This window comes from Rhipicephalus sanguineus, chromosome 11 (assembly GCF_013339695.2).
Source record: "Rhipicephalus sanguineus isolate Rsan-2018 chromosome 11, BIME_Rsan_1.4, whole genome shotgun sequence".
In the NCBI taxonomy this organism is placed as follows: Eukaryota; Metazoa; Arthropoda; class Arachnida; order Ixodida; family Ixodidae; genus Rhipicephalus; species Rhipicephalus sanguineus.
The window spans coordinates 23,347,312-23,371,375 of NC_051186.1; the positions used below are offsets into that span (position 1 = coordinate 23,347,312).

Consider the following 24,064-nt stretch of genomic DNA (forward strand, 5'->3'; position numbering starts at 1 on the left):
CATTTTGTCATATCTGAAGTAGTTTTTGAGATACTTAATATATTATGAAAAATCAGTTTGCCTAATTTTTCCGCAATTTTATCATTGAATATCCTATAAAGTTTTTTATGGGCATATTCTGGAGCAATCAGGTATTACAACGATACCATCACTGTAATTTTAGCTCCATTTGTATAAAAGTTATTGCCATCTGTAATGTAGTGGTTGTGAAACCCAGAATTTTTATCAGTTTTATCAGCACATAAAAATTTTTTTCATGACTGATGTTATAATTTAGTGGTTTTATTGTGGGTAGGAATTCATAAGCTTTCAATTGCTACAACAATCATAGAAATCTGACAACAACGTCAAAGGATACTGTGGGCAACAGCACAGCACATAGGCAAAAAACGACTTTTGAGAAAATGCAAAAAGAAGTTTGAAGACTTGATATAGGTTTATTCATGCAAATATAAAGCAACAGATGGGAGTCCTCCTTGCTCTAGAAGCCACCAGGCACATAATCACTATCATTCTCTTTCACACGCCTCCTCTTCATGGCATTCCTGAAGTTTCCTGCTCTGGTGTGCTTTTCACATGCCACTAGCCGCCGCTGGTCCTTTTCCACACACCTTTCAACATCTGTGCTGCCTTGGCTCAAATTCAGCTCCTTCAAAATGGCCTCAGAGGCACGTTTCTTTCCAGCATTGAACCGTGTGATCGCTTCGGCAACAGCAGTTTTGACTGTGAAAAGCGAGGTGTGTTTGGTTTTTGGCACAAGCGACCAGATTATGAATGGAGGCTCTCATTTGAATTTTGAGTTTTGCCTCGTTGACAGCGCTCCAACAGCTTTTGATCTTAGAGGTGAGTGTAGACTGGAAGGAGGGCTTCAGCAACATGTTCGGGAAGGTTGTACCGATGCTTAGGTGGAGCCTGCCTTGCCACTGCCTTGTTGCGTGCACACCAAGATTCTTCGCCCTTTGGGCACCGTGAATGTTGCGGCTTTTCATCTGTAGAAGTCATGTGGTAGTACAGTAAAACCTCATTAATTCGAACTCGGTTATTTTGAAATCCCATTTAATTCGAAGGGTTTCTGTGGTCTCATATATTGCAATGTAAATCTGAGTGGGTATTTTGAAGCGGCGGTCAGCGCCAGCCCGGTTAATTCGAAAACTTTGGGTGCCATGTGCCAATTCCCGATCCCGATTTTGCCGCAACTCCGCAGAAGCGATGGCCATTAGGAGCCACAGGGCAATGCAGTGTAGCGATATTAATGAGTGAAAGTTGAAGCAACACAGCCTCGCTGGTGCTAGCGCAAAAAAAGTAATAAAGAAAAAAAAAACCGCGGTCTCGTGGTCACCTACAACGTGCGCCTGCGGAAAATAAGACGTGCTTCACTGCAACACCGGTGACACACGCCAGCATGTCGCATGCTTCTCACAACGTCAGCGTGTCATGATTTACCCATTCTTTTTGAGAAAAGAAAAGATAATAAAGGACGACCTGACGGAATTCATGAGGTATGCGAGCCTTTGACTGGCGGTTGCTCCGGCAATTTGTGCACTTGCACTGCTGGTGGAGTTCTTGCCTGTAACGCCTATTTCGAAAACTCAGTTCGAAAACTTCTGTGATCATGTTTTCCAGCCAGAATAGATCGCGGATTCCGTAACACTGGCCATTATCATATTCTTTATTTTATCAGAAAGAATGGGTGAATGGTCGCATCATGACGCGCTGACGCTGCGAGGAGCAGGTGACATGCTGCCCGCGTGTCACCACTGTGCTGCAGTGAAGCACGCCGGTTTTTTTTCCGCAGGCACACATTTCAGCTGACCACGAGACTTCTTTTTTTCTTTTCTTTCTTCTTTTTTTTTTTTTTTTTTTTTTTTTTGCGCTGACAGCAGCGAAGCCCGCCGTTTTCCCGGATTTGCGGCAAAAATGGGACCGGGTATTGCTGGAAAACAACCCTTGGAGCCGCAAACTAGAAGGCCAAATGACCACCTCTGATTACTTTCAGTAATTCAAAGTTCCTTGCATCCCGCTTTTTGTATGTTTCGTTAATTTGGGAACCCGCTTAATTCGAAAGTATTTCACAGTCCCAGTGACTTTGAATTAACGAGGTTTTTACTGTATGTGGCAAGGACAGCATTGTCCATCTCGTCAATGTTTCCTTGGTGTGCCTGCCAAAGGAAAGCTCAGTGGTGAGCTTTCCTTTGCCACCGAGGCTTGGCCTACCTTCACCCTTACTTTTCTCTAAGAGATTTCTTAGCGCAGCAGCCATCCGTTTGTGTATGTGGTTCACACAATCCTCCTTTTTGATGGCCACAAATTCATACACCTTTTCCTCCTGGAGGCTATTGAAAGCGCGGCTATCACCATCGCACAACATCGTTGTGTCCCGCAAACCATGTTTTTCGAGAGGCCGGCCAAACAGAATTTTGGCAGCCTCCACCTCCATATGGCCAGGCTTGCTCGAAGAGTTTTTTTTGACATTTATGTCGAGCTCGCCATTCGCTGTATCGAGGGTCATTGTCCTTGGGGCCTATCTCGCATCCCAAACAGAAGTTCGACAGAACTTTGAAGTCCAGTACATAGCCCGAGAAGAGTTCTATGACAGTTCTCACACAAATGTGTGACAGGTGCCCACGTGCGAGAAGAGTTCTATGAAAGTTCCCACACAAATGTGTGACAGGTGCCCACGTGTGAGCCATGTCCCGTCGAATGAAACTGCGATGTTTCCGGGGTTCCCGAAGTTTATTTCAGAATAGATGGCCTTCACAGCTGTCGTGCACTCGCTCATAACACCCACGGATGCGTTCATGGCGGCGGGATTCATCTAGTTTTCACATAGTCTTGGTATGTTTTGGTATGCATACCACGACGGGAAATGTTGAGGGCCGAGAAAATATCATTGAGCACGGTCTGCCCATTGCCCGTGCTCATAACCGCGCGAGCCGCAAGAACATTCACCTCGAAAGGGTTGCAGGTCGTATTCCTTCCAGCTCTCGGCGAACTCCATCCGGTGCTGACGTCACCACAGATGGCACAGTTCACCACTAGTTTCACTGTCACTCCATACTCCTGGTCGCCCCTTGAAACGTTCAAAGGGCCACATCAGAATTTGCATTTCGCGCACCGAAGCAGTTGGTTTAGAAGCGTAAACTCTGTCCTGCACTCCGCCGCTTGTGGGAAATCTCCGATAAGCGCCTGCTTTCGGCGGGTAGCTGTGATAATGAAGACAGCTTCTGTTGTTGCTCTTCCGCGCGATGTTCAATTGCCGCTCTCTCGGCTTCTGTGACGAGAAGCGTGTCGACACGCTTACGCGGCGGCAGCTTCGGTAGCTGTCGTACACTCGCTGGCGCAAGTCGCTGAGCTGGTCGCCGTCGCTGTTGATTCACTTGATGCCACTTTAGGTATCCGAGACCGACGCTTCTATTTTTTTCCGAAGGCATGAGCCGTCGCGAACTTGCGTCGCCCACCAGCCATCGTCGTGTCTGAACAATGTCTGACATGACAAAATGGCGTCTCGCATTGTCGGCCAAACGAAACTCCCGGTCGTCCAATCGGAGAGCAGCATTTACCCCACATGGTACAAACAAGCCAATACAATGTGAGTATTCCTCTGTTTTCGAAATTGTGTAGCTCCATAGTCGCCAGGCTTAGAGATGATTTCCCACTAAAAACGGAATGTAGAAAAATTCAGCTCTCGAATGACTTTAAAATGGCCGTGCTGCGGTTACCGGTTGGCGCAGACAACGGCATTGAATTTGCCTCTTTGCAGGGGGCGTTTCCGAGCGAAAGCGGTCCTGAAGCTGTCTTTAGAGCACGATAACAAAATAAGTACTAACTAGAACGAGTTAAAGGGGCCATGAACCACTTTTCCAAGTAATGATCTAATGACCTCAGTATCGGAGTGTACTGCCTCCCGAATCGATTGCCGCAAAAATTTCTCGAATCCGTCAAGAATCAGCGGAGTTACGGGGGTTTGGCGCACGCTCCCAGCGCTTTCTCTCTTTTCTCGTGCCGACGAGCGCACTGGAAGCTAGACAGGGAGGGATGGCATGGGGGAAAGAAGTTACGTCAGCGCGCGTCATGAAACGCGATCGCTCTCCCGCTGTGATTCGTTTGCGCGAGTGCGGCTACCGTGTACTGAGGAGTGCGGCGCCGGCAAGTGGCGGCACCCCGCGGCAAGAAGCGCATCTGATCTGAACGCCGCTCTCGATTTACGTCGGCTATCGGCCAATAAGCATGCTATGTCTCTTGCGACGTAAACTGACAGATCCGCGACGTAAACGGACAGACGCCCGCCCACCGACGAGAGTGAGAACTGGCCTCCGTTTGAAAAGAGGGTGCCTGGGGAAACGGCAACTTTGCACTCCGCTTGTGGCCATTACGCGGCGCGCACGACTGTAATATTTGGCAGAGCAGTTCATAGCCGTGTCAGCTTTCCGCAGGATGTGTTTTTTCAACCAGCCCAAGGGGTGCTTCATGACCCCTTTAATATTACAGCAACAGGTACTCTTGGACGTCTAGAATACGAAAAAAAAATATTTCAAAAAGTCTACTTTTAATCTAGTATTTGGTCTAGAAGACCCGTGTCTTCCCTTAAGTGCAGCGCATCACATGAACAAGACACCTGGCGTAGATCGGAGGAAGATTACCCTCGTTGCGATTAAGGGTATGCGGCGTGGTTTGGATGATCAGGGACTCTAGATAAAGGCGTGTAGCATGATTTTTCTCCCTGGCAATCACACGGGAGTCTTCCCAGCTGATAGCGTGTGACGTAGCTGCGCAGTTTTCGGCCACGACATTGGACACAACATGTTTATTCTTGACGTCATTCTTGTGCTGCTGAAGTCTTGTCTTGAAGTTGCCGGTTTCCCCCACGTAGACGTAAGGGTAGTCCGCACAGTGGATGACATGCACAACACCCGGGCACCTTTCCTATTCAAGAGGGTCCTCCACATGTACAAGTTTGTGCTGGAACTTCCTGGACGGGATGTGCGCAGCTTGCACGTCATAAGACCACAGAACTCGTGCGAGGGGCTCGCTTACACCCGGAACGTACGGAATCGTGGCCCGTCTCTGTGTGGGCCCAGATTGGGCGGGCACTGCACGAGCCAACTGGCGAAGTACTCCGGGCAACCACACGCCATCAGATCCTGCCGCACCAGTGCATTGTCACCCGCACGGTCTTCCCCTGTCGTGCATACCCTTTCCGCCAGGGGAAGACCAAGTCCACAGTTGCTGCTTCAGCGACCCCCCCCCCCCCTCCCTCGCGTTCCGTCGTGCTCCTTCAATACGGGCGGCACGTTTCCTCTCTGCATGAGTAGCAGTCAACGGCAGGCCTGGCATGCCGTGTTATGTTATTGCATGCGCTGTCTGTGCAACGGTGATCGGTTGGTTCTTCTCATCTCTGCCTCAACCGAGTTTGTCGCCCTCGCTCTCGCCCTTTTACCCAAGGGTAAAACATGATGTGCGGGTGATGTTTTTTGATTTGGATTTTATACGGAACATGACTGCGATGCCGATCGCAAAAACCTGTTCAGAATGTGTATATAATTGTTATCGCAATAAAAGCCAAAGCAGTAATCTGCTAAATTATATCACTGATCTTAAAAAGGCATACTGCTATGTAACTGCAATTCTTGTGCAGTCACATTCTTTTTGTTGGGTTTTTTTTCCAAATTTTTATGAAGTGAACCTAGCTTGCAGAACTTTTTTTTTTTCAATTATTTGATGCGTTTCTTACTGGGGCTAGATATAGGTCACATGAGGTAGTATAGTTCATACCTGGCGATACTTTCTCAAAAGGCTGCTCCAATGTTACGTCTATCCTAGGCCAATTTAAATATGTGCTTGTCCCCCCAAGTTGCTACAAATCTGTTTTTCAAGCTCCTGAGATCACATAAAAAGTTCCGCTAACTGCTCCAAATCGAGGTTCTTCTGCTCCAAAATCGAAATTTTGCTGCTCCAAAAACTGCTCCCAAATCAATTTCAGCTGTCTCACCCCTGGTCATCGACTATATTGCGAAATGTGTTTAGAAAAAATGAATTTCGTTATGTTTTGTTATTGGAAAATAATTGCACCAACATGAGGAAAAAGGTTTTGAAAAATCTGATTTCAAAGAAAATAACTCAAGTTCCACGTTCTTCACTCTGCCTACGTGTTATTTACTTATTTTTACAATCTTGGCCAACAACTTAAACATTGTTGTCAAATGTCTTTTTCTTTTAGTTAAGAAAGAAGGAGAGCTTCACTTTTTTTTTGTTTTTTAGGTTTATAATGAAAGCAAGCTACGAAAACAGCATGTGTAAATGCAGGTACGTTGCTGGTCAGTTTGCTTTCAGATCACTTTTTTTTTAGGTTGATTAAAATTGCCCAGGATGGAGTGTGATACAGGAGATGTGGAAAATAAGAAAAATATTTTGGGTATATTTTTTTACCTTGTTTTTACAAAAGGTGATGTTTCCAGGATTGCTTCCACTCTGAAGTTGAATTGATGGCGGAAATGCGCGGACAGGGATGAAAAACACAGGACATGGACAAGCGCACTTTTTTGCCACCTCCCCAGGAATAAACCCATTCTCCAGGCAGTAGGAGATACCATATGTACTCGTGTCATGACCGCAATTTTTTTTTTCGAGAAACCGAAGCAAAGTTAAGGGGTGCGTTTATTATGCGGGGTAAATTTTATGAAAACTTTTTCAGGATGAGCAAAAAATGCGGCAAAAAAAATGTTAGATAGCTTACCTTTCGCAGTAAACATATGTGTACACTATTTGGAAACAGCATTTTTATTACCCTTCATTCTTCGTCAGAATCGCTTGACCCGTCGTCCAGGTTGCTCACAACTTCGTCATCTTGCTCCCATAACTGGTCGTCCTCACTGCCGTTCAACGCATTTGCAATTCCAGGCTTCTTAAAACTGGCAGCGAGCGCCATGCCAAATCAGCTGCCAAATCAGCTGGCAGCGAGCGCCATGCGTCCAAGGTCCAGGAGCACACCAGCTCGACAAACTGCCTTTTAATCTTGCCGGTCGGCGTTAGGGCATGCCCTCCATGGGCCATCCAGTCTGTATACAACTGGCGCACACTCTCTTTGAACGGCTTGTTCACACAAGCATCAAGGGGCTGCAGCACTGAAGTGAGTCCACCTGGAATGATGGCGATCTCTGTGCGCAGCTCCTTCAGTTCCTGGCGTACGTTTTCTCCCAGGTGGCCGCAAAAACTGTCGAGCACAAGGAGAGACGGGAGAAGCAGGGTGCCAGGGTGTCGTCCCCAGACTATTCGGACCCAGTCAGCCATTAGATCGGCCGACATCCATCCTTTCTCTAGGGCGCACACGTGTATGCCGGCTGGGAAGTTTGCCTTCAGCACGGTTTTCCATTTGAAGATAACGTACGGTGGCAACTTCCTGCCGTCTGCCGTGATAGCCAGCATTACCGTGAAACACTGCTTTTTGGCACCTGTCGTTTTAATGAGCACATTGTGTGCTCCTCTCTCATTGACCATCCTGCTCATCGGCATGTCGAAATTGCTGGGCGTCTGGTCCGCGTTACAGATTTGCGAGAGAAGAAATTCTCGGTCCCGCTGCAGGCGTATGACAAACTTGTGAAAGTTCACTACCTTTTCTTCGTAGCAACGAGGTGGTCGCTGACAAAATGATGTGCGCCTCCTCAAGCACAGTCTGTTGTGCCGCATGCAATGTGTCGTCCACCCATTGCTCGCTTTGAAAACGGTGGTCACGAGGCCATGCTTCTTGGCTGTGGCTCGCGTGTGCGTCCTGGTCATTTCGTGCGAAACGACGCAGCCTTCCTTTCGCAGGCGCCGGACATATTCTAAGGCCTCTTCTTCCACAGCAGGAAACCTTCCGGTCTTCAGTCCCCTAAAGGCACGCCGCTCCCTATTCGTAGCGTGCAGCTTGTCGTGCTGCTTCCGGCAGTAATGCACACGGACTTCGTCAATTACGAAATGCCTACCGGCAGCACGATTCCCATGCTCAAGAGCGTACTCCACAGCCTGTAGCTTGAAACCGACCGTGTAGCTCACATTTCGGCCCACTGTCCACAGCAAAATGCAGACTAAAAACGAACTCACAACGGAGTGGGAATGGCTGGCGAGAACAAAAAAAGTAGGGCTACAATGGCTAGAATGTTAGAACGCATGTCACTGTCTAGCGTCGTTTTGATTAGCTGTCCCACCCAGCGTCTGAAACTCCGTCGCTTCGGTGGTAGATGGCGCTATCTTCTACAAGCTGTCTCTGCGCGCTCCCGCTGCCGGCTCCTTGAAGGGGTCGTGAAACGTTTTCCGAAAATTTTCAACTACGTGTGTATTCGGAATCCTAGCCGCCCATTCAACACTTACCTCGACTCGTTTCATCATCCGGGTTCATTTAATAACTATAAAATCACAGTTACAATTTCCCAGCTCACGTTCCCCTCATCTGTACAGCTGACATCACTTTAAGTCAGCCAATGAAAAGTCATCTTAACTCTGTTACAGTGCAATGATAGAGAAGCACAAAAGAAGGAAACGAACAACACGGCGCTGACTCTCAACTGCGCAGACGCGGCGCTGACTCTCAACTGTGCAGATGCGCAGATGCGTTTAGGATGGCCTTTGCCAACGACGCCGGCTATCGCTTGCGCAACCAGGTGCGCCCGTGGCGCGGTTGGTTGGTTTCAAACGCGCGCCTTCTTCGATCATTTCTATTGCTTGGAATGTGCTGCCACGCTTCGGGAATACGTGGAAATTTTTTAATGCGCCTATGTCTCTCCGTCTTGTTTTTTTTTTTTTTTTCTTTATTTTCCTTTCCAAAGAGGCGCGGCGGCTTTCAGTTGCCCATCAGAACGCGCGCACGCGGTCTGGCTGGTTTCGGTTTCGTCCTTCGGGTGGTTTCGCTTCTTGCACTTGCAAAGCTGATGGCTGTTTGGTTTCTAATCTCTCAAAGGGTGACTACTTGTTACTCTCTCGTTTATTGCTCCCCGGGGCGCGATTACATCTGTTTCCGTGCGGTGCTAAATTACACAAACGCCGCCACCGTGATTGCGTTTCCTGTTTTGGGGTCCCGGAAAAACTAACTACGTCTTGTTGTCGATAAGACGAAGGATTACTCTAGCTTTGTCACTCGTTTTGCTTTCCGGACGGGCGCACAACCATAGACTTTTCTTCCCTGCGCTCACTGACGCAGTTCACTTACACTATGGAAGCGCGCGCCAGTTGCTGTGCTGCTGGTGAGTCGAGCAGCGATTCTTCCGATGCGGACTATTCCCCAAGTGCCGACTCAGAATCTGATTCATTTGATTTTAGTTTGTCAGATGAGGATTTTTTTACGAGTTCAGACTCCGATGACGATAAAGGAGCGACGTCCGAAAAGCGTGCGCGGCGAGCCATGCTTCAAAGACTATCACACAATGAAAAGGTTTTAGTGTTAGAGCACGAACATTTTTAGCCGGAAAATTACTCTGGTGTGCTTATTTTTGTGTGTCTGTGAGCTATGTTTAATACAATGCATAATTTTTATTTATAAAAACTGTAAATTTTTTTAGGACTTTGCTTGATTTTACTATGAATAAAGCATGTGTATGTAACAGCAAAAATGATTTTTTTGTCACTTTACGGTCACGAAAAATATTTAAAACAATGTTTTTCTTCAATAGAATTGTCTGAAGAATTTATTTCAGCAATAAAAAAATTACACATTTTTGGACTGGATGCTGGTTACCCTGATGTGGTAATTTCCTGTGTGTGAACGTATGGTACGTAATGTCAAGCACATAAAAGGCACAGATAGCAATACTAAGTCTGATGACAAAAGAAAAAGTGCAGTATTTCCTCACAAACACCGTTTGGCGCATGGGCTGAAGAACATAAGCCCTAGGTACGGTGCCGATGTTCGTTTTTCTGCAAAACATAAGGTAGGCTACATCTGCCCGATTATTGACAATGACCTGGCGAATAAGCAGGTAAAGGGCAAGTGCACTGTGTATGTCATTCTATTACCTTGCAGCAGAGAGTATGTGGGGCAAACGAAATGGTGTGTGAATGTCCGACTAAGAGCATGAGCTATCCTGAGATGCAACAGCTGTGCCAATTGCACCAATTTGATACAATTCCTTATTTTTGATCCAAGTTGAGCCAAAACCGTGATATTTGTTAAAATTGCGCCACGCTGCGCCAAAATGCCCGACCAGCTTAAAATTTTCTCAGTTGCGCAAATTCGAGCGAGAAATGGAGGCTGCGTTGGTCATCTGCAGTGTGGGCATCGTCATCCAATACAGACGTGCAGACCGTAACAATAACCCCCCGCGAAAGAAAAGAAAAAAAAAGTCAGTTACGATGAACCACGGGACAGTAGTTCTCAAATTTCCTGATGCTTGTTTTATTGTGTGCAGAACGCTTTTTAAGCCACTTTTGCCTCAGTACACTGGTGTCCTGCGCAAAAGCATACTGAGATTTAGAAGGGGCTATTAGTACTAGCTGTCAGGGACACAACACATTTTGTTCCTTAATTACTCATTTGTGCACGCGCCGTGTAATTACGAGTACTAGTATGATCGCTGAAGTAAAAAATTATTGGCAATCATTTGGAGCTGCTGCGTATGGCGTTTCTGCGACCTTGAGAAACAATAGACAAAAGCGTATGCCAGTTTTTTTTGCTCCGCCAACTTGCTCCTGCTTTACGAATCTACCAAATTTCCAGGTTGCCAGGTTCGCAGGTCCACATTAGCATTTCCAGTGCCTGTCGAATTATTTGACAGGTCCTGCAAATGCTAATGTGGACTTAGTCATTGTTCGCACTGTGGGGTGGCTCAACACACTGCTTTTATTGAAATAGCAGTGTTCACGTGGACTGTGCATGAATTAGCTGATGTTGAATGGTTTTTACGTATTTTTGTTTTCCTTTCTCAAAGTAAGCCTTCTTTGTTATACTGCTCCAAATTTGGGATTTCTGGCTAAAAAATTCAGTTTTTTTTTTTTTCGCAACCTGCTCCAAATTTTGATTTTTGTGCTCTAAAGCAACATTTTGCTGCTCCAAAAATTGCTCCAAATCCTCTTTCGGCTGTTGCACCCTTGGCTATCACTTCAAGGGGTTGCGCAACTTCATCTACCGGACTTCCCTTCACATGACGTCACAGGTTAGTGCCTATGGCAACCTGTAATGCCGCATAGTCGTTTGGGAGCCCAAGAAAACTGCTGCGATTTGAAACTGGCGTCATTAATCAGAGGCTGAATATAGTGGTGAAATATTTCGGAATGGCATGTCTAATCCTTGTTGAAGCAGGGAAAATTACAACCAGGCAGCTTCATTTTCTTTTCACGACCCTTTTAAAGTTTTGTATTTGCAGAAAGCGACCGTTAGCTGGTGTGGGCAGTTTCGTGACCTTCACCCCCTGTTCTTATGAGCCACAATGTCTCTAGCTTGATTCCACGTCGGATGACATCGCCAGCTTGCTTTTCGCGTGATAGAAGAAGTGCGTGTGCTATGTTTACACCCTGGCCAGACGTGGCAGCGTGTAGCGCACTTCGTGACGTCATCGCATACCCAGCACGGTGCAGCTGAGCTCCCTGTTTTGGTTTCAACTCATCGTATATTGCTTATTTAAAATTATTGACTAGTCTCTCAGCAAAATGAACCACCCTTGCTGTCACATGACTGTTAATACTACAGTAAAAGCTCGTTAATTCGGATTTCTAGGGACCAGAAAAAATGTCCGAATTAACCGAATGTCCGAATTATCGAATGGTCAAAATAAACACAATAAATGCACGAGTTTTTTCAACATACCTTTACTTAACAAAGTAATCGCGGATGCTTGTGTTTTCGAGCAGAAGTTCGCGCGGACACAATTTTTCTGAGCCCTTCAAGGTGCTCAGCAGCTCGCATGATGTCTGCAGTGTCCGCAAAAGTTTCACCCGTCATCCACGCTTTTCGGTTGGCACGGTAATCCACGGGAAGATTGTTGATGTTCTTAAAGCAGCGTGGCTTTAGAACCTTTCCGATAGCGAGAAGCGGCAAGCGCTCTGTTCCCGTCACGTTGGCGGCTAAAAGTACGGTTACTCGTTCCTTGCTTCTTTTGCCGCCGATTGAAGGATCCCCTTTCATCACTCTTCCTCACTTCTTGTCGGAAGAGCCCATTATTCAGAGCACGCAAAATTTCTACTTTGGTGGTGAAGTCCTTGGCCTCGTACTTGGGCCGCTTCGCCGGCGTTGCCATCGGCGGAGAGTGCGGTCGCACGAGAAGTCGGCACAAAAGCACCAGCAACGATCAAGCTAAAGGAGCCGTACTGAAACTTTCCTCGATAAATCGGCGATCAACGATGTAGCACACCAACGGGAACAAAGCAACAAACCCACACGGGAAAAAAAGGCGTTCAACCAGTCTCAATCCAAGCCAAGTCGATAATTGATGTCCATGGCGATGCTGCGTTTGAGCTTCACTTTTGTTCCGAATTCTTCTTTTTTCGTTTTCGAGCCTCGCCAGCGGCCCGAAAGTCGCCGAATTATCCGATTTGCGGTCAAATCTGTCCGAAATAACGAGCGCCCAGTCTCATAGAGTGATGCGTATATTTACAGGGACCAAATGACGTGTCCGAATTAACGAGAGTCGAATTAACGAGCTTTTACTGTATTTGAAAACTGCATTATCTCAATATGGTCGAAAATGTGCCGGAGTTCCCCTTTAATGCATTCCTCCAGGGCCTACCAATGCTTCAATATATCTTGCTGAATCATAGAAATACAAATGTAATGTTTATTAGACTGCTATAAAAGTGGAGCCAACACTGAAACCACAGACGTTAATCTGATATGACCTCTGTATAGTAGGAGTACATATGCAGTGTTTATTGCTTTCTTGTAAAATTAGGTAGCCAGCACCACAACCACAATTGACGTTGCACCGACATCACGCCCACATAGGCTGTTATTCCAAACCAGTTTATAGACCTGGCGTGGCTCTGTCGTAGAATACCCGATTGCCATGCAGAATGCTTGGGTTCGATTCCTGCTGGGATCCTAATTCTTATTCTTTTCATTCGTTGGGTCAACGCTGCCGATGTTGGTTTTTCGTAACGCTCTCGCATTTAAATTACCAATGTCTGTTCTCGCCGTTCCTGGGTGGATATAAACTGTCAATCACCTGTGGCGTGTACCCGTACATCGCGGCCCATGGTAAACGGGTATGGCCCACACGTGTCTGGAGGAAAGCGTTTGACGATGTACGTGACAGGATTTTCACATTATTCATGTCATGACCCGACAGTCGTATTCATCAAATCCTCTTACCCTCCCATGTCAATTTTGGTTTGCACCAAGTTAAGGAGGCGATCATGAGAGCACCCACACGTAGGCGGCTAGATAGATATATGGATATGTAGATAGAAACGCTCTAAGTGTCCAAGGTTCGCTAACAAATGCTTCACATTTAAAAAAGAAAGATCTGCGGGCGAGGAGGTGCCATGCGTCAGTTCGGGGGACTACATCGGATCAAAGTAGGAAGTGCGTTTATTACGCGAGAGAAAAAAAATCCAAATTTCGACGACTCAAGTTGGAGATTAGAATAACAGAGAGCTGAGCTAGTTGGTAAGTATTCATTCTAAAAAGACAGGGCGTGCAAACACAGACACAAGAAAGAAGTCAGGACACCACAAACGCCGGCGTTTGTGGTGTCCTGACTTCTTTCTTGTGTCAGTGTTTGCACGCCCTGTCTTTTTAGAATCAAGTTGGAGATGTGTTTATTATGCGAGTGCATTCGTTACGCGAGTAAATACGGTAATCCTCACTCTGCATGTAGTGGTAGCGATGAGGCTCACAATATCAGAAGCATCCGGAAGAGAAGGAGACCTCCAAAAGAAAGTCCCCGTTGCACGAGAAAGATAGCTTAGTAGCGTTTGCTGTTGGGCTAGTTGGTGCATGGCTGAAGTTGATGGCGCAAATGCTCGGACAGGGACGAAGAACACGGGACGCTTGGAGTGCGCATCTCACCACTACCGTTCAGCATTACCAAAGCAATGGGGTGTAAGCTACCCACATGCTTGCGCAGCAAAACAGTTCCAGACAAAATTGCCTTACAATTCACAGGGTTGAGACACCTGCGTTTAGCAGGTGCTGCTTCACATAAAGAAGTGATGTGTTTATTCTTCATCGCATTTGCGTCATATTTCTTTAATAGTTGTATCAGTAAGTGCCAGTAATTGTGGTTACAAATCAATATGGCAGCGCCCATGCAGACGCAACCGCCCGCTTCAATCTGATCTTGCACTTGCTACTCGCCCTCAGCACTCACAGCAACAAATAAATGGTGAAATGAGTCATCACTTTGTGCCATCTCAAAACGAGGACAAAGTGTCAGGTAGGTTTTTTGTCATTGGAGAGACCAGCTGTTTGTTTAGCCACACCTGCTAAGCCTAACATGCCGACAATTCGATAATGGTTCATGAAAATACAGCAATATAGACATGAATACGCGGCTGTTGATGCATCAGGACATAAATCTAAAGTAAATGCAAGCGTCCGTTTGGAACTTAACGGGCCACACAGTGCATGACGACGACAGGATAAATTCGAGGCGGAAGGCACCACTGTCGATGGGTGCAGCCATATTTTCTTTTTCAGCGCTGCCGCCTGTTCGCTTTACTCAACCAACGCGTGCATGTAGACGCCAGGGGGACGGTGAGCAGACGACGCGGCGCGTATGAATACATCGTGAGGGATTTTCGCCTTTCCTATTGGCTAAGGGGCCCTGTGGCCTCCACAGCGCTGAAGGGAACTTCTGAGATGGAGTATAAGCTTGCTTCAACTCCTTTCATAATCATATGCAGCCTTTAGTTTATCAGTTTCGTTAGTTCAAATTTCATTAAATCAAACTCTTTACGCATCTCCGTAAAATTTAAATTAACGAGCATTTACTGTGCTTGGACTTCTACGGAGCCTGGCCTGGCTGTGCTGCTTATCGAATTTAAAAGAATGGGGTGTGAATTAACGACCTTTTAGTGTATTAGGGAAGGGTGTTACCTTTGTCTTTTGCAGCCATTGCAATAGGGTTTTTTTTTTTTTCTTCTCTCTTTTTTTGTCTTGTCTAGGTGGACTGGTTGAGTGAGAAGATGCGGGAGGCTAACTTCACTGTCTCGTCCATGCATGGTGACATGCCTCAGAAGGAGAGGGATGCCATCATGAAGGAGTTTCGCTCGGGCCAGAGGTAAGCCAGGCTCTTCTGGGTGGGCTTTGCAACTTCACTTGTGGGAATATATTCCATGTTTTCGAAAATTCGTACAGATATTATGATTGCTTCAGCTCAAATTTTTTAACATGACTTCGGGGCACCTCTCAACATTGAGCTAATGATCACCACGACATGACATGTATGATGGAGCCAAAAAGAGACACACAGGTTTGGGTAGAGGATGCAAAAAAAGAAGAGATGTTGATTTTACATGTGGGAGAAAGTTTGATTTTTCATTTTACTGACACTAGCAGGTGCAGGATTAGTGCAGCACAATATTGAATAGCTTTGAGTTCAGGAATGTGTGTGTGCAAGTGAAAGTACCAAATGGTCCCTTGTGCCCTTAAACATTGTCGGTAAGGTTGAAGTCTGTGTCAGTGGTACTTAACACTTACGGCGACTCAAAGGCGAAAGCCATCTTCTTCTTAGTCAGTGTTGTATTGACCCTGCCCTACCAACCTTTGAAAGCTTTGTGCACTGCCTCCAGGATAGGAGACACCTCACCTAAATTTCCATTGCCTTTGTGATCGGACCACCTTTGACCAAGCTACAATGTCCTGTGATGATGTCATCAGGTGATGTGACGTCATAAATTTTGGCAATGTGACGTCATCACGTGATTATGATTTTTTGCATCACTCGTCCCGGGTGCCGCGGGACGCTGGTGCTGACGGTTAAATTTCACATTTGATGAGGCGTCTAAATCTTTTGCCTTAATAAACCAATCAAGAAGATGCACACACGACTGGGTGTGCCAACACTTGTGTGTGCCACTTCTCACACTGTCCGTAGTCTTCTTGAGTGGTTTATTCTTTCAGTGTTTAAACATTATCAATCAATCAAAAGTTCCAGAAGGATGATGTGTACTCTAGTTTTGCCTGCTTTTACCACAGCTTCAAAATGGTCTCGGCCAGTGGTGCTGGGTCTGATGCATCCAAGGATGGACTGTATTCTCAAGTACAGGCTGCACCCCTACTCTTGGCCTACATATTTCAGGAACAAATTATTTGTGTGTCGACCGCACATTGTCAACCATGGGTGTGTAGGAATGTGCGCATGGCTTTGATGTGGTACAAAGAATTTGCCGACTTTACTGTTAGAACCAGCTTGGAAGTACGTTTCTTGATGCACCATAGTATGGTATCATCACACTTTTATATGGGGCTACTCTGAGGGGGTCCGCTCTATGTACGGCTGGTGCAGAAGCCTAGCTCCGGTCCCAGCCGCAAATAGTCGTACCGTGTCAACGTCCCCTTCCCGTAGCGCGCGTCATCGCAGCTACGACGGGTTCGGGCGAATAAGGCAACAGGCTAGCACAACAAACAACACTTTATTGCTACGTTAGCAATAACGCGTAAATGTCGCGTAGAGGGATAGTCCGCTCTCGTAGAAAAACAAAGGGTATGGCTTACACCTTCGGTCGATGATCGGCTCGCGGGTCTCGGGGCGGTGAGATGTTCCTTCGTCTGTCAGCAGGGCACGAGAGACCGTCTCCCTGCCTGGTCGGCAGTTTTGTTCACCTCCCGTGTCCCTCCCCACCGCGAGGGTTGATTCCCTCGCAGGGCGAGTTCCCTTTCCCGCGAGCCGGGATGCGAGGATTAGCGCGAGGAGTAGCGGGAAAGAAGGGGTTGTCCGGAAAGGGCGACTGTGCTCCTCTCCTAGTGGTTCCTTCGCTCCCGCTGTCAGTTCCCGATCGCGCCTGCCTTAAGGAAAGGAAATGGGCGCGCGTGCTCTCCCACATCCTCCTCCCCTTAAGAAAGCCCTCGGACGACAGAGACTGCACCATGAGGTAATATTTTGTTATTCCTCATCGAGAAAGGCTAGGACGGATCGGTCCAGGTCCGTGCCCTCCTGCGGTCGGCCCTCTGCCGTGGGTGTCGCCGGTGCCCCCACTGGCGTCGCCGCTGCCTCCGAAGTAGCCACCACCGGCCTCGTTACGGTCTTCGCTGCCGTGCCACCTTGCGTCATGGCTTCCCCAGTCGTCGCCTCCGCCGTCACTGCTGCGGTAGGTCTGGCCTGCTCCTGCAGCCCCGTGGTCCGGACCGCGTCTCCTTGGGTCCCGCCTCTCTGGTCGTTGGTGGTGATTGAGAGGAGCGAGTCAGCGAGGCGTTTCATTCCAGGCGGCCTCTCCAGCATGGTTCGGGCTCCTCCGGTCTGGCGGGGCTCGGGGTTTTCGGCGTGCTGCGCCGTGGCCTTGAGGGAGCATAGGCCATCGGGGTGTCCACACAACCCTGGCATGTCCTGGTGGCTGCGGCCCCCAGGCAGCTGGCTCTCCCTGTTGGGTTGGCATTGGTCTTCGGGCCCCTTGTGTGGAGGCCGGGCGGTGAGGCGATGGGGTAGCGTGGAAGTGGCGGCGTGATGTACCGGTCGATCTCCAGTCAGGCGTCCATGCCGATGCTTGCCGGTGGTGGTGGGGCTGCGACAACGACGACGTAATGTGGGTGTGGGCTCGCCGTGAGGAGGCGATCTCCTCTCCGAGCCGCCCCGGCGGCACCTATTTCCCTTTTGCTTATCAAACATGCAGAGTTGTCTCCGCCTGTTTCGCAAGAAGTACCGCGGCTCAGGGCTCTTCACTCGGTGTCGAGCGTTCTGAGCCGCCGCCTGCGGCTCGGAGGGGGACTGATAGTCGTCCCCATGCTCCTCCCGTGACACGTAGCGTTTCAAGTCGCGTACGTGCACTGGTCCGCCGCTCGGTTTGCCTTTCATGTTCGCGAGCCGATAAACAAGCGAGGAAACCTTCTCTCGCACTCGGTACGGCCCGGACCATTTCGGTGCCAGCGAGGCTGCAAACTGTTTGCTAGCGTCGCTAAGAACATGATGGCGTCGCAGCACCAGATCGCCCACTTCGTAGTGTACGTTCCGATGCGAGCGGTCGTACTGCGCCTTCTGTTGTGCCCTAGCAGTGCCGAGATTACTGCGTGCTTTACGTAAAACTTCCGCTAGCTTCTCGCGCAGCTGCGCTGCGTATTCAGCTTGTGCTCATGACGCCACTGGCACTCCACTGCGATCCGCGAGTACAGTCTCCATCGGATTCGGCAGTTCTCTCCCCAGGTTTAGAAAAGAAGGCGCATACCCAGTCGAGCGGTTCACAGTCGATCGCAACGCAAACCCGATCTCTGGAAGGTAGGTATCCCAGTCCTTGTGCCTTTCAGAGAACGCGACAAGCATGTGCTTGATGTTGCGATTGACTCGTGGGGTTCGACTGAGCATGGTAGGTGGTTGTTTTCTTGTGCTTAATGCCAAGCGCGGCGCACGTGTCAACAAACACCTTCGCAGTAAAATAAGACGCGTTGTCTGTTATCAACTGCTCAGGGAAACCAAACCTGGTGAAAACCTCCATCAACTTATCCAAGATCACACGAGCCGTCAGCTTTCTAAGGGGGAAAAGTTCTACCCACTTAGTGAAGTGATCCGTGACCACCAGCAAGAATTTGTTTCTGCTAGGAGTTGTGGGGTACGGTCCCATTACGTCACATGCCGCGATTTGCCAGGGAGTCTGGCTGTTGATCGGCTGCATGAGGCCGGGCGGTCGTCCGCCTCGGGGCTTGACGCTTTGGCACACGTGGCATGAACGGGCGTAACGAATCACATCCCGCTTCATGCCTGGCCAGGTAGCGAGGCGACACAACTTAGCATAAGTCTTAGGGCCGCTCGCATGCCCAGCAATGCACGAGTCATGAAAGTAGCGAAGCAGTGCTCCTCTCAACTTGCGCGGTATCACGACTTTGAATGACTCGCTTGTGTCATCGTCGGATGGGATGTACCTCAGCAAAACGCCGTCAGAATCCAGCAGATAAGAATCCAGTGCGCTCACAGCATTACCAGCTGTTGCCGAGCGCTTCGCACCGACAGCAATACCAGCTGCCCCCGTGTGCGCGGTGGCCTCGCCACCCGGCTCCCGGAGCCCGTCGAACACCTTTCGACAAAACGGATCTTTCTGCTGAGCTTCTAACAGCTCCCTTCTGCTGAAAACAATCCCCGCGCTAACAACAGCCTCTACGTGGTTCACGCTTGTGCCTTGAACTGACGTTTGTTCTACTGTTTCCGTTAGCGCTACTTCGAGTGTCTCGCTCTCAGTCCGTTCCGGGTCAGTCTCGTGACGGATTGGAGCACGCGATAGTGCGTCGGCCGCGGCATTGTTCTTGCCCTTGCGGTAGCGTACGGTGAAGTCGTAACGCTGCAGAAGCAATGCCCAGCGAGCCAGGCGGCCACTTGGTTCGTTCAAGCGCCTCAACCACGTGAGCGCCATGTGGTCCGTCTCAATAACAAACGCCACTCCGTCGATGTAATAGTCAAACTTACGGAGAGCGAAAACTATCGCGAGACACTCTTTCTCTGTTACCGAGTAGTTCCTCTCCGCCGGCGTTAACGAACGGCTCGCGAACGCAATCGGTCGGAGGGCACCTCCATGCTCCTGAAGCAAAATTGCTCCTAAGCCCAGGTCGCTTGCGTCTGTTTGAATCACAAACTCCCTGTTCAAATCGGGTAGCTGCAGTTCAGCCGTGTTAGCCAGCAACTTAGTGAGGCGACGCAGTGCGGCCTCCTGCTCTTGACCCCAAGCCCAACGCTCGCCTTTCCTCAAGAGCTTTGTCAAAGGCGCCTGCACTGTCGCGCAGTCTGGAATGAATTGGCGATAGAAGTTCGCCATCCCCAGAAAGCGCCTCAGTTCGCCGATGTCTTTCGGCGACGGATAGCTGACTATCGCTTCAAGCTTACCCTTATTCGGCAAAATGCGACCCTCGTCAAGCGTGAATCCCAACAATGTTATTCGGGTCGCCGCTATCTGAGCTTTGTTCGGGTTCAGAGTGATGCCCGCAGACCTCAGCCTTTCTAGAACGTCTCTTAAGTGGCGCAAGTGCTCATCGAACGTTTTCGAGTAAACCACTATGTCGTCTAGATATGCGAGGGCGTGCTGCCACTTTGCATCTCCCAGAACTTGGTCCATTAGCCTCTGATAAGTAGCGGGAGCCCCCACCAAGCCAAAAGACATTCTCCTGAATTGAAAAAGTCCCCTGTGGCATGTGAAAGCTGACTTCTCTCTGTCCCGCTCGTCCATTTCGACCTGAAAATATCCGCGACTAGCATCGAGCGTCGTAAAGTACTTCGCCCCGCCTAGGTTGGATACTAACGATGAAATGGATGGAAGAGGGTATGCGTCCTTCTTCGTAACCTCATTCAGCCTGCGGTAGTCTACACAAAGGCGATATGTATCATCCTTCTTTGGAACTAGAACCACCGGGAAACCCCATGGGCTGTTTGACCTTTCGACCACGCCTGTGTCGATGAGTTCGTCCAAGGCGGCGTCAAGTGCTTTCCGCTTAGCCAAGCTAATCGGTCGGGGATTGCATTTCCAAGGTCGTGCGTCACCCGTGTCGATTGTGTGCTTGACCAGCGTAGTGCGGCCCGGGCGGTCAGTGAAAATCGCGTCGTACTCGTACAACAGCGACGACAGCTGCACCTTTTCCCTTTCTGGCATGCTGTGTGCATCTGCCAAAAGCGGGTGCACTGACCTTCCCTGTACCGCGGCACATTGTTCTGGCGGGGTTACTCGCTTACTCCGCGCGCTTTCCTGCTCTCTCACTCGCGCTGCTCCCTGCGATTGGCATGCCGTTGTCAATGCGGGTGCTTTCGAGAAAAGCTTTAGCGCGTCTCCGTCGCGCTCTCGGTAACCTCCTCTTGCAATGTCAATGACAATACCTGACTTGGCGAGAAAGTCTCGACCCAGGATTAGAGGCACTGACAACCCGGGAAGATGGACGAAGCGTTGTCGCCTCACGCGTCTTTCCCAGCGGATCACAAGTCTAGCCGCACCGCTCGATTGCGCTGTGCCCGAAGCAAGGCGGAAGGTGGTGCTGCTTTGTCTCAAGCGGATATTGTTCTCGCAGAGATGGTGCAACACCTCGTCCCCAAATAATGAAGCGCTTGCCCCAGTATCCAAAAGTGCTACAAACTTCTTTCGAGCTATCGTTAACTCGATTAACGGTGCGGGCGAGTCTACGGCATCACCTGCGCGACAGACTGTAGGTGCTAGTGATCCGAGCGCATCGGTAGGACTACTGATCGCCGTGCGGTGCCCGACGTGGTTCACCGGCGGCGTCGTCCGTTTCCCGAACCGCGTGTTCGCTCCTGAACCGGCGTGCGGTCGCATTCGCGGGCGATGTGCCCCGGTGCGCCGCACCGGTAGCAAGGACCGCGGAAACCACGCCGGCCCGGGCGCTCGTCGCCACGATCCGGCGGGCCTCGCTCCGCGTTGCGCCGCTCGTCTGGGCTCGTCTCGACCACGTGCTCCTGCCGCGGAACGTCACGTGCAGGCGCAGCACGGGCCGTACGAAGCGCGTAAGCGTAGGGGTCCAAAGCGCGGTCTGACAGTTCCCAACCGCGCGGTACGTGCTCATCAGCGAACGATGCTGACACGTTACCCCTAAACGCCTCTGAACCGACCGCGCCACCGTTCCACGCGCAGCGAGGCTCGAGTGACTGCGCTGCGGGTGGAGGCGGGCGGTACGCTCGTGCCGCGAGGATGTCCCCTTGTATGCGCTTCGCTTCGGCGGCGAGCTCTTCTAGGTCTGCGAACTTGCATCCTCTGAAGTGAGCCGCAAAAGTCGGGTGCACTTGCCGTGTAACGCGCTCGACTTTCTCCGCGTTGGTGGCGAGAGGGTTAACGAGGCGATAAAGTTCATCCATCGCCCGTACGTACTCCAGCAAGGATTCGTCCGGATGCTGGGTGCGTAGCTCCAACTCCCTCCTCAAACGCCACTCGTAATTCGCCGGAAGGAATTCGTCGCGGAAGCTCTCGCGGAACTCTTCTACCGTGCGGGCGCGATGTCCGGTCAGTCGGAACCATCGGGCCGCTTGCTCTGTCAGCGACACCGGGACCACACGCGCGAGAAGTTCGGCGTCGGGAAGCGCCATTGCTTGCTGATAGTAGAGCAATCGGTCGAGATACTCATTTGCGCTCCTGCAGTCGTGGTAGCCACTGTAGGTAGGCATGTCTACCTTGACACGTGGTCCCGCACTTTGCGAAGGAGGCTGCGCTGTGTTTTGCAATGCGCTGGCTAAGCTCTGCATAACTGACAGCGCATTCTGCAAGAGTACCTCGCTCGAGGGCACACTATTGCCCGAAGACGCGACCACATCTGCGGCTTGTGCCGAAGCAGCATGTGGCGGCATCTCGCTGTGCGCGTCGCGAGGTGACGGGGCGCCCGGCGTGGCGCTCTCCGCCGTAGGCCTAATCTCTCCTAACGCGGTCGCTGCAACACCTTGGTTGTCCCGCGTGAAACAACCAAAATTTACGCTGTCGGAAAGTCCAAACAATGCCCCCGCGTTAGCCATAGGATCGACATTCTGCGACGCGACATCAGACAACATGAACAAATCCTGGAATTCAGACATGCCCGTTGTCCTACGTTGACGGAGCGTCGGTAGTCGCTCGCGTCCACAAAACTAGCCGCGTTGCCAAATTCGTTAACGTTGGGCGCCAGATGAGGGGGTCCGCTCTATGTACGGCTGGTGCAGAAGCCTAGCTCCGGTCCCAGCCGCAAATAGTCGTACCGTGTCAACGTCCCCTTCCCGTAGCGCGCGTCATCGCAGCTACGACGGGTTCGGGCGAATAAGGCAACAGGCTAGCACAACAAACAACACTTTATTGCTACGTTAGCAATAACGCGTAAATGTCGCGTAGAGGGATAGTCCGCTCTCGTAGAAAAACAAAGGGTATGGCTTACACCTTCGGTCGATGATCGGCTCGCGGGTCTCGGGGCGGTGAGATGTTCCTTCGTCGGTCAGCAGGGCACGAGAGACCGTCTCCCTGCCTGGTCGGCAGTTTTGTTCACCTCCCGTGTCCCTCCCCACCGCGAGGGTTGATTCCCTCGCAGGGCGAGTTCCCTTTCCCGCGAGCCGGGATGCGAGGAGTAGCGGGAAAGAAGGGGTTGTCCGGAAAGGGCGACTGTGCTCCTCTCCTAGTGGTTCCTTCGCTCCCGCTGTCAGTTCCCGATCGCGCCTGCCTTAAGGAAAGGAAATGGGCGCGCGTGCTCTCCCACAACTCAAACCTCTATATAACGAACACGGATATAACGAATTATTGGTTATAACGAAGTAATGAAGAATAGTGTCATAGATCTAGTGTTTCAAATAAACGTTTATAATGAATTTTCGGATATAACGAAGTTATTTTCGTGGCAGATGTGACTATTATGAAGTTTGAGTGTATTTCTTTTTCTAATCAGGTACAAATTGTTCAGTTTTTGCCCATGTGTAGGACTGTGCCCATGAGATTTGGCTCCAAGTTTAGGAAAAAAATGATTAATAAATGTTCCCTATATATATATGATACAGTATAACCTCATCACAACAGACCTTTATAGTGAAGAGGATTTTGGTATGTTGTAAAGAGAGTATGTAAAATCCAAGTACTGTTACAACAGACCTTTATGTAAATGCTGAATGGCTTTGTTATAACCGGAGAGAATTAAGAGTCACAAATGCCGTCAAAGAACGGATTTATTCTTAAGGGGGAACGTGGCTTTCTTACCGCAGAAAAAACGATTTTCTGAAAGTCACATTTTCAGTTTCTGTAGCTCTTTTTCTATTTGACTCCAAAATATCTTCACTGAAAACTACATAGAAGTGCTGTAAAAAATTTGTTGCACCTGCCAAGGTAGTGAAAATGAATGCAGAAATCGCAAAATGAAAACTCTGTTTTTCAAAAAATTACAGCGCTGCAACGGCGCAACCGGGCGCCGCCATTCTGGGCTTGTCGGAAAGAGCATTTCTTCGTATTCAAATTCCGTGCTTAAAGGGATGCTGAAGTGGTTTTACAATTCGGTAAAGCTTTGTTGTCAACAAGGACCAACATTATT

The 24,064-nt window shown here is 49.4% G+C and overlaps 1 protein-coding gene across 1 annotated transcript in view; it reads left to right on the top strand.

Moving 5' to 3' along the window:
- LOC119374357 (eukaryotic initiation factor 4A-III) overlaps window positions 1–24,064 on the top strand; it is an 89,706-nt gene that overhangs the window by 31,400 nt on the left and 34,242 nt on the right. Inside the window, exon 8 of the mRNA XM_037644439.2 lies at window positions 15,067–15,182. Within this exon, the coding sequence (XP_037500367.2) occupies window positions 15,067–15,182 (116 nt within the window). The remainder of the gene's footprint in view (window positions 1–15,066; window positions 15,183–24,064) is intronic.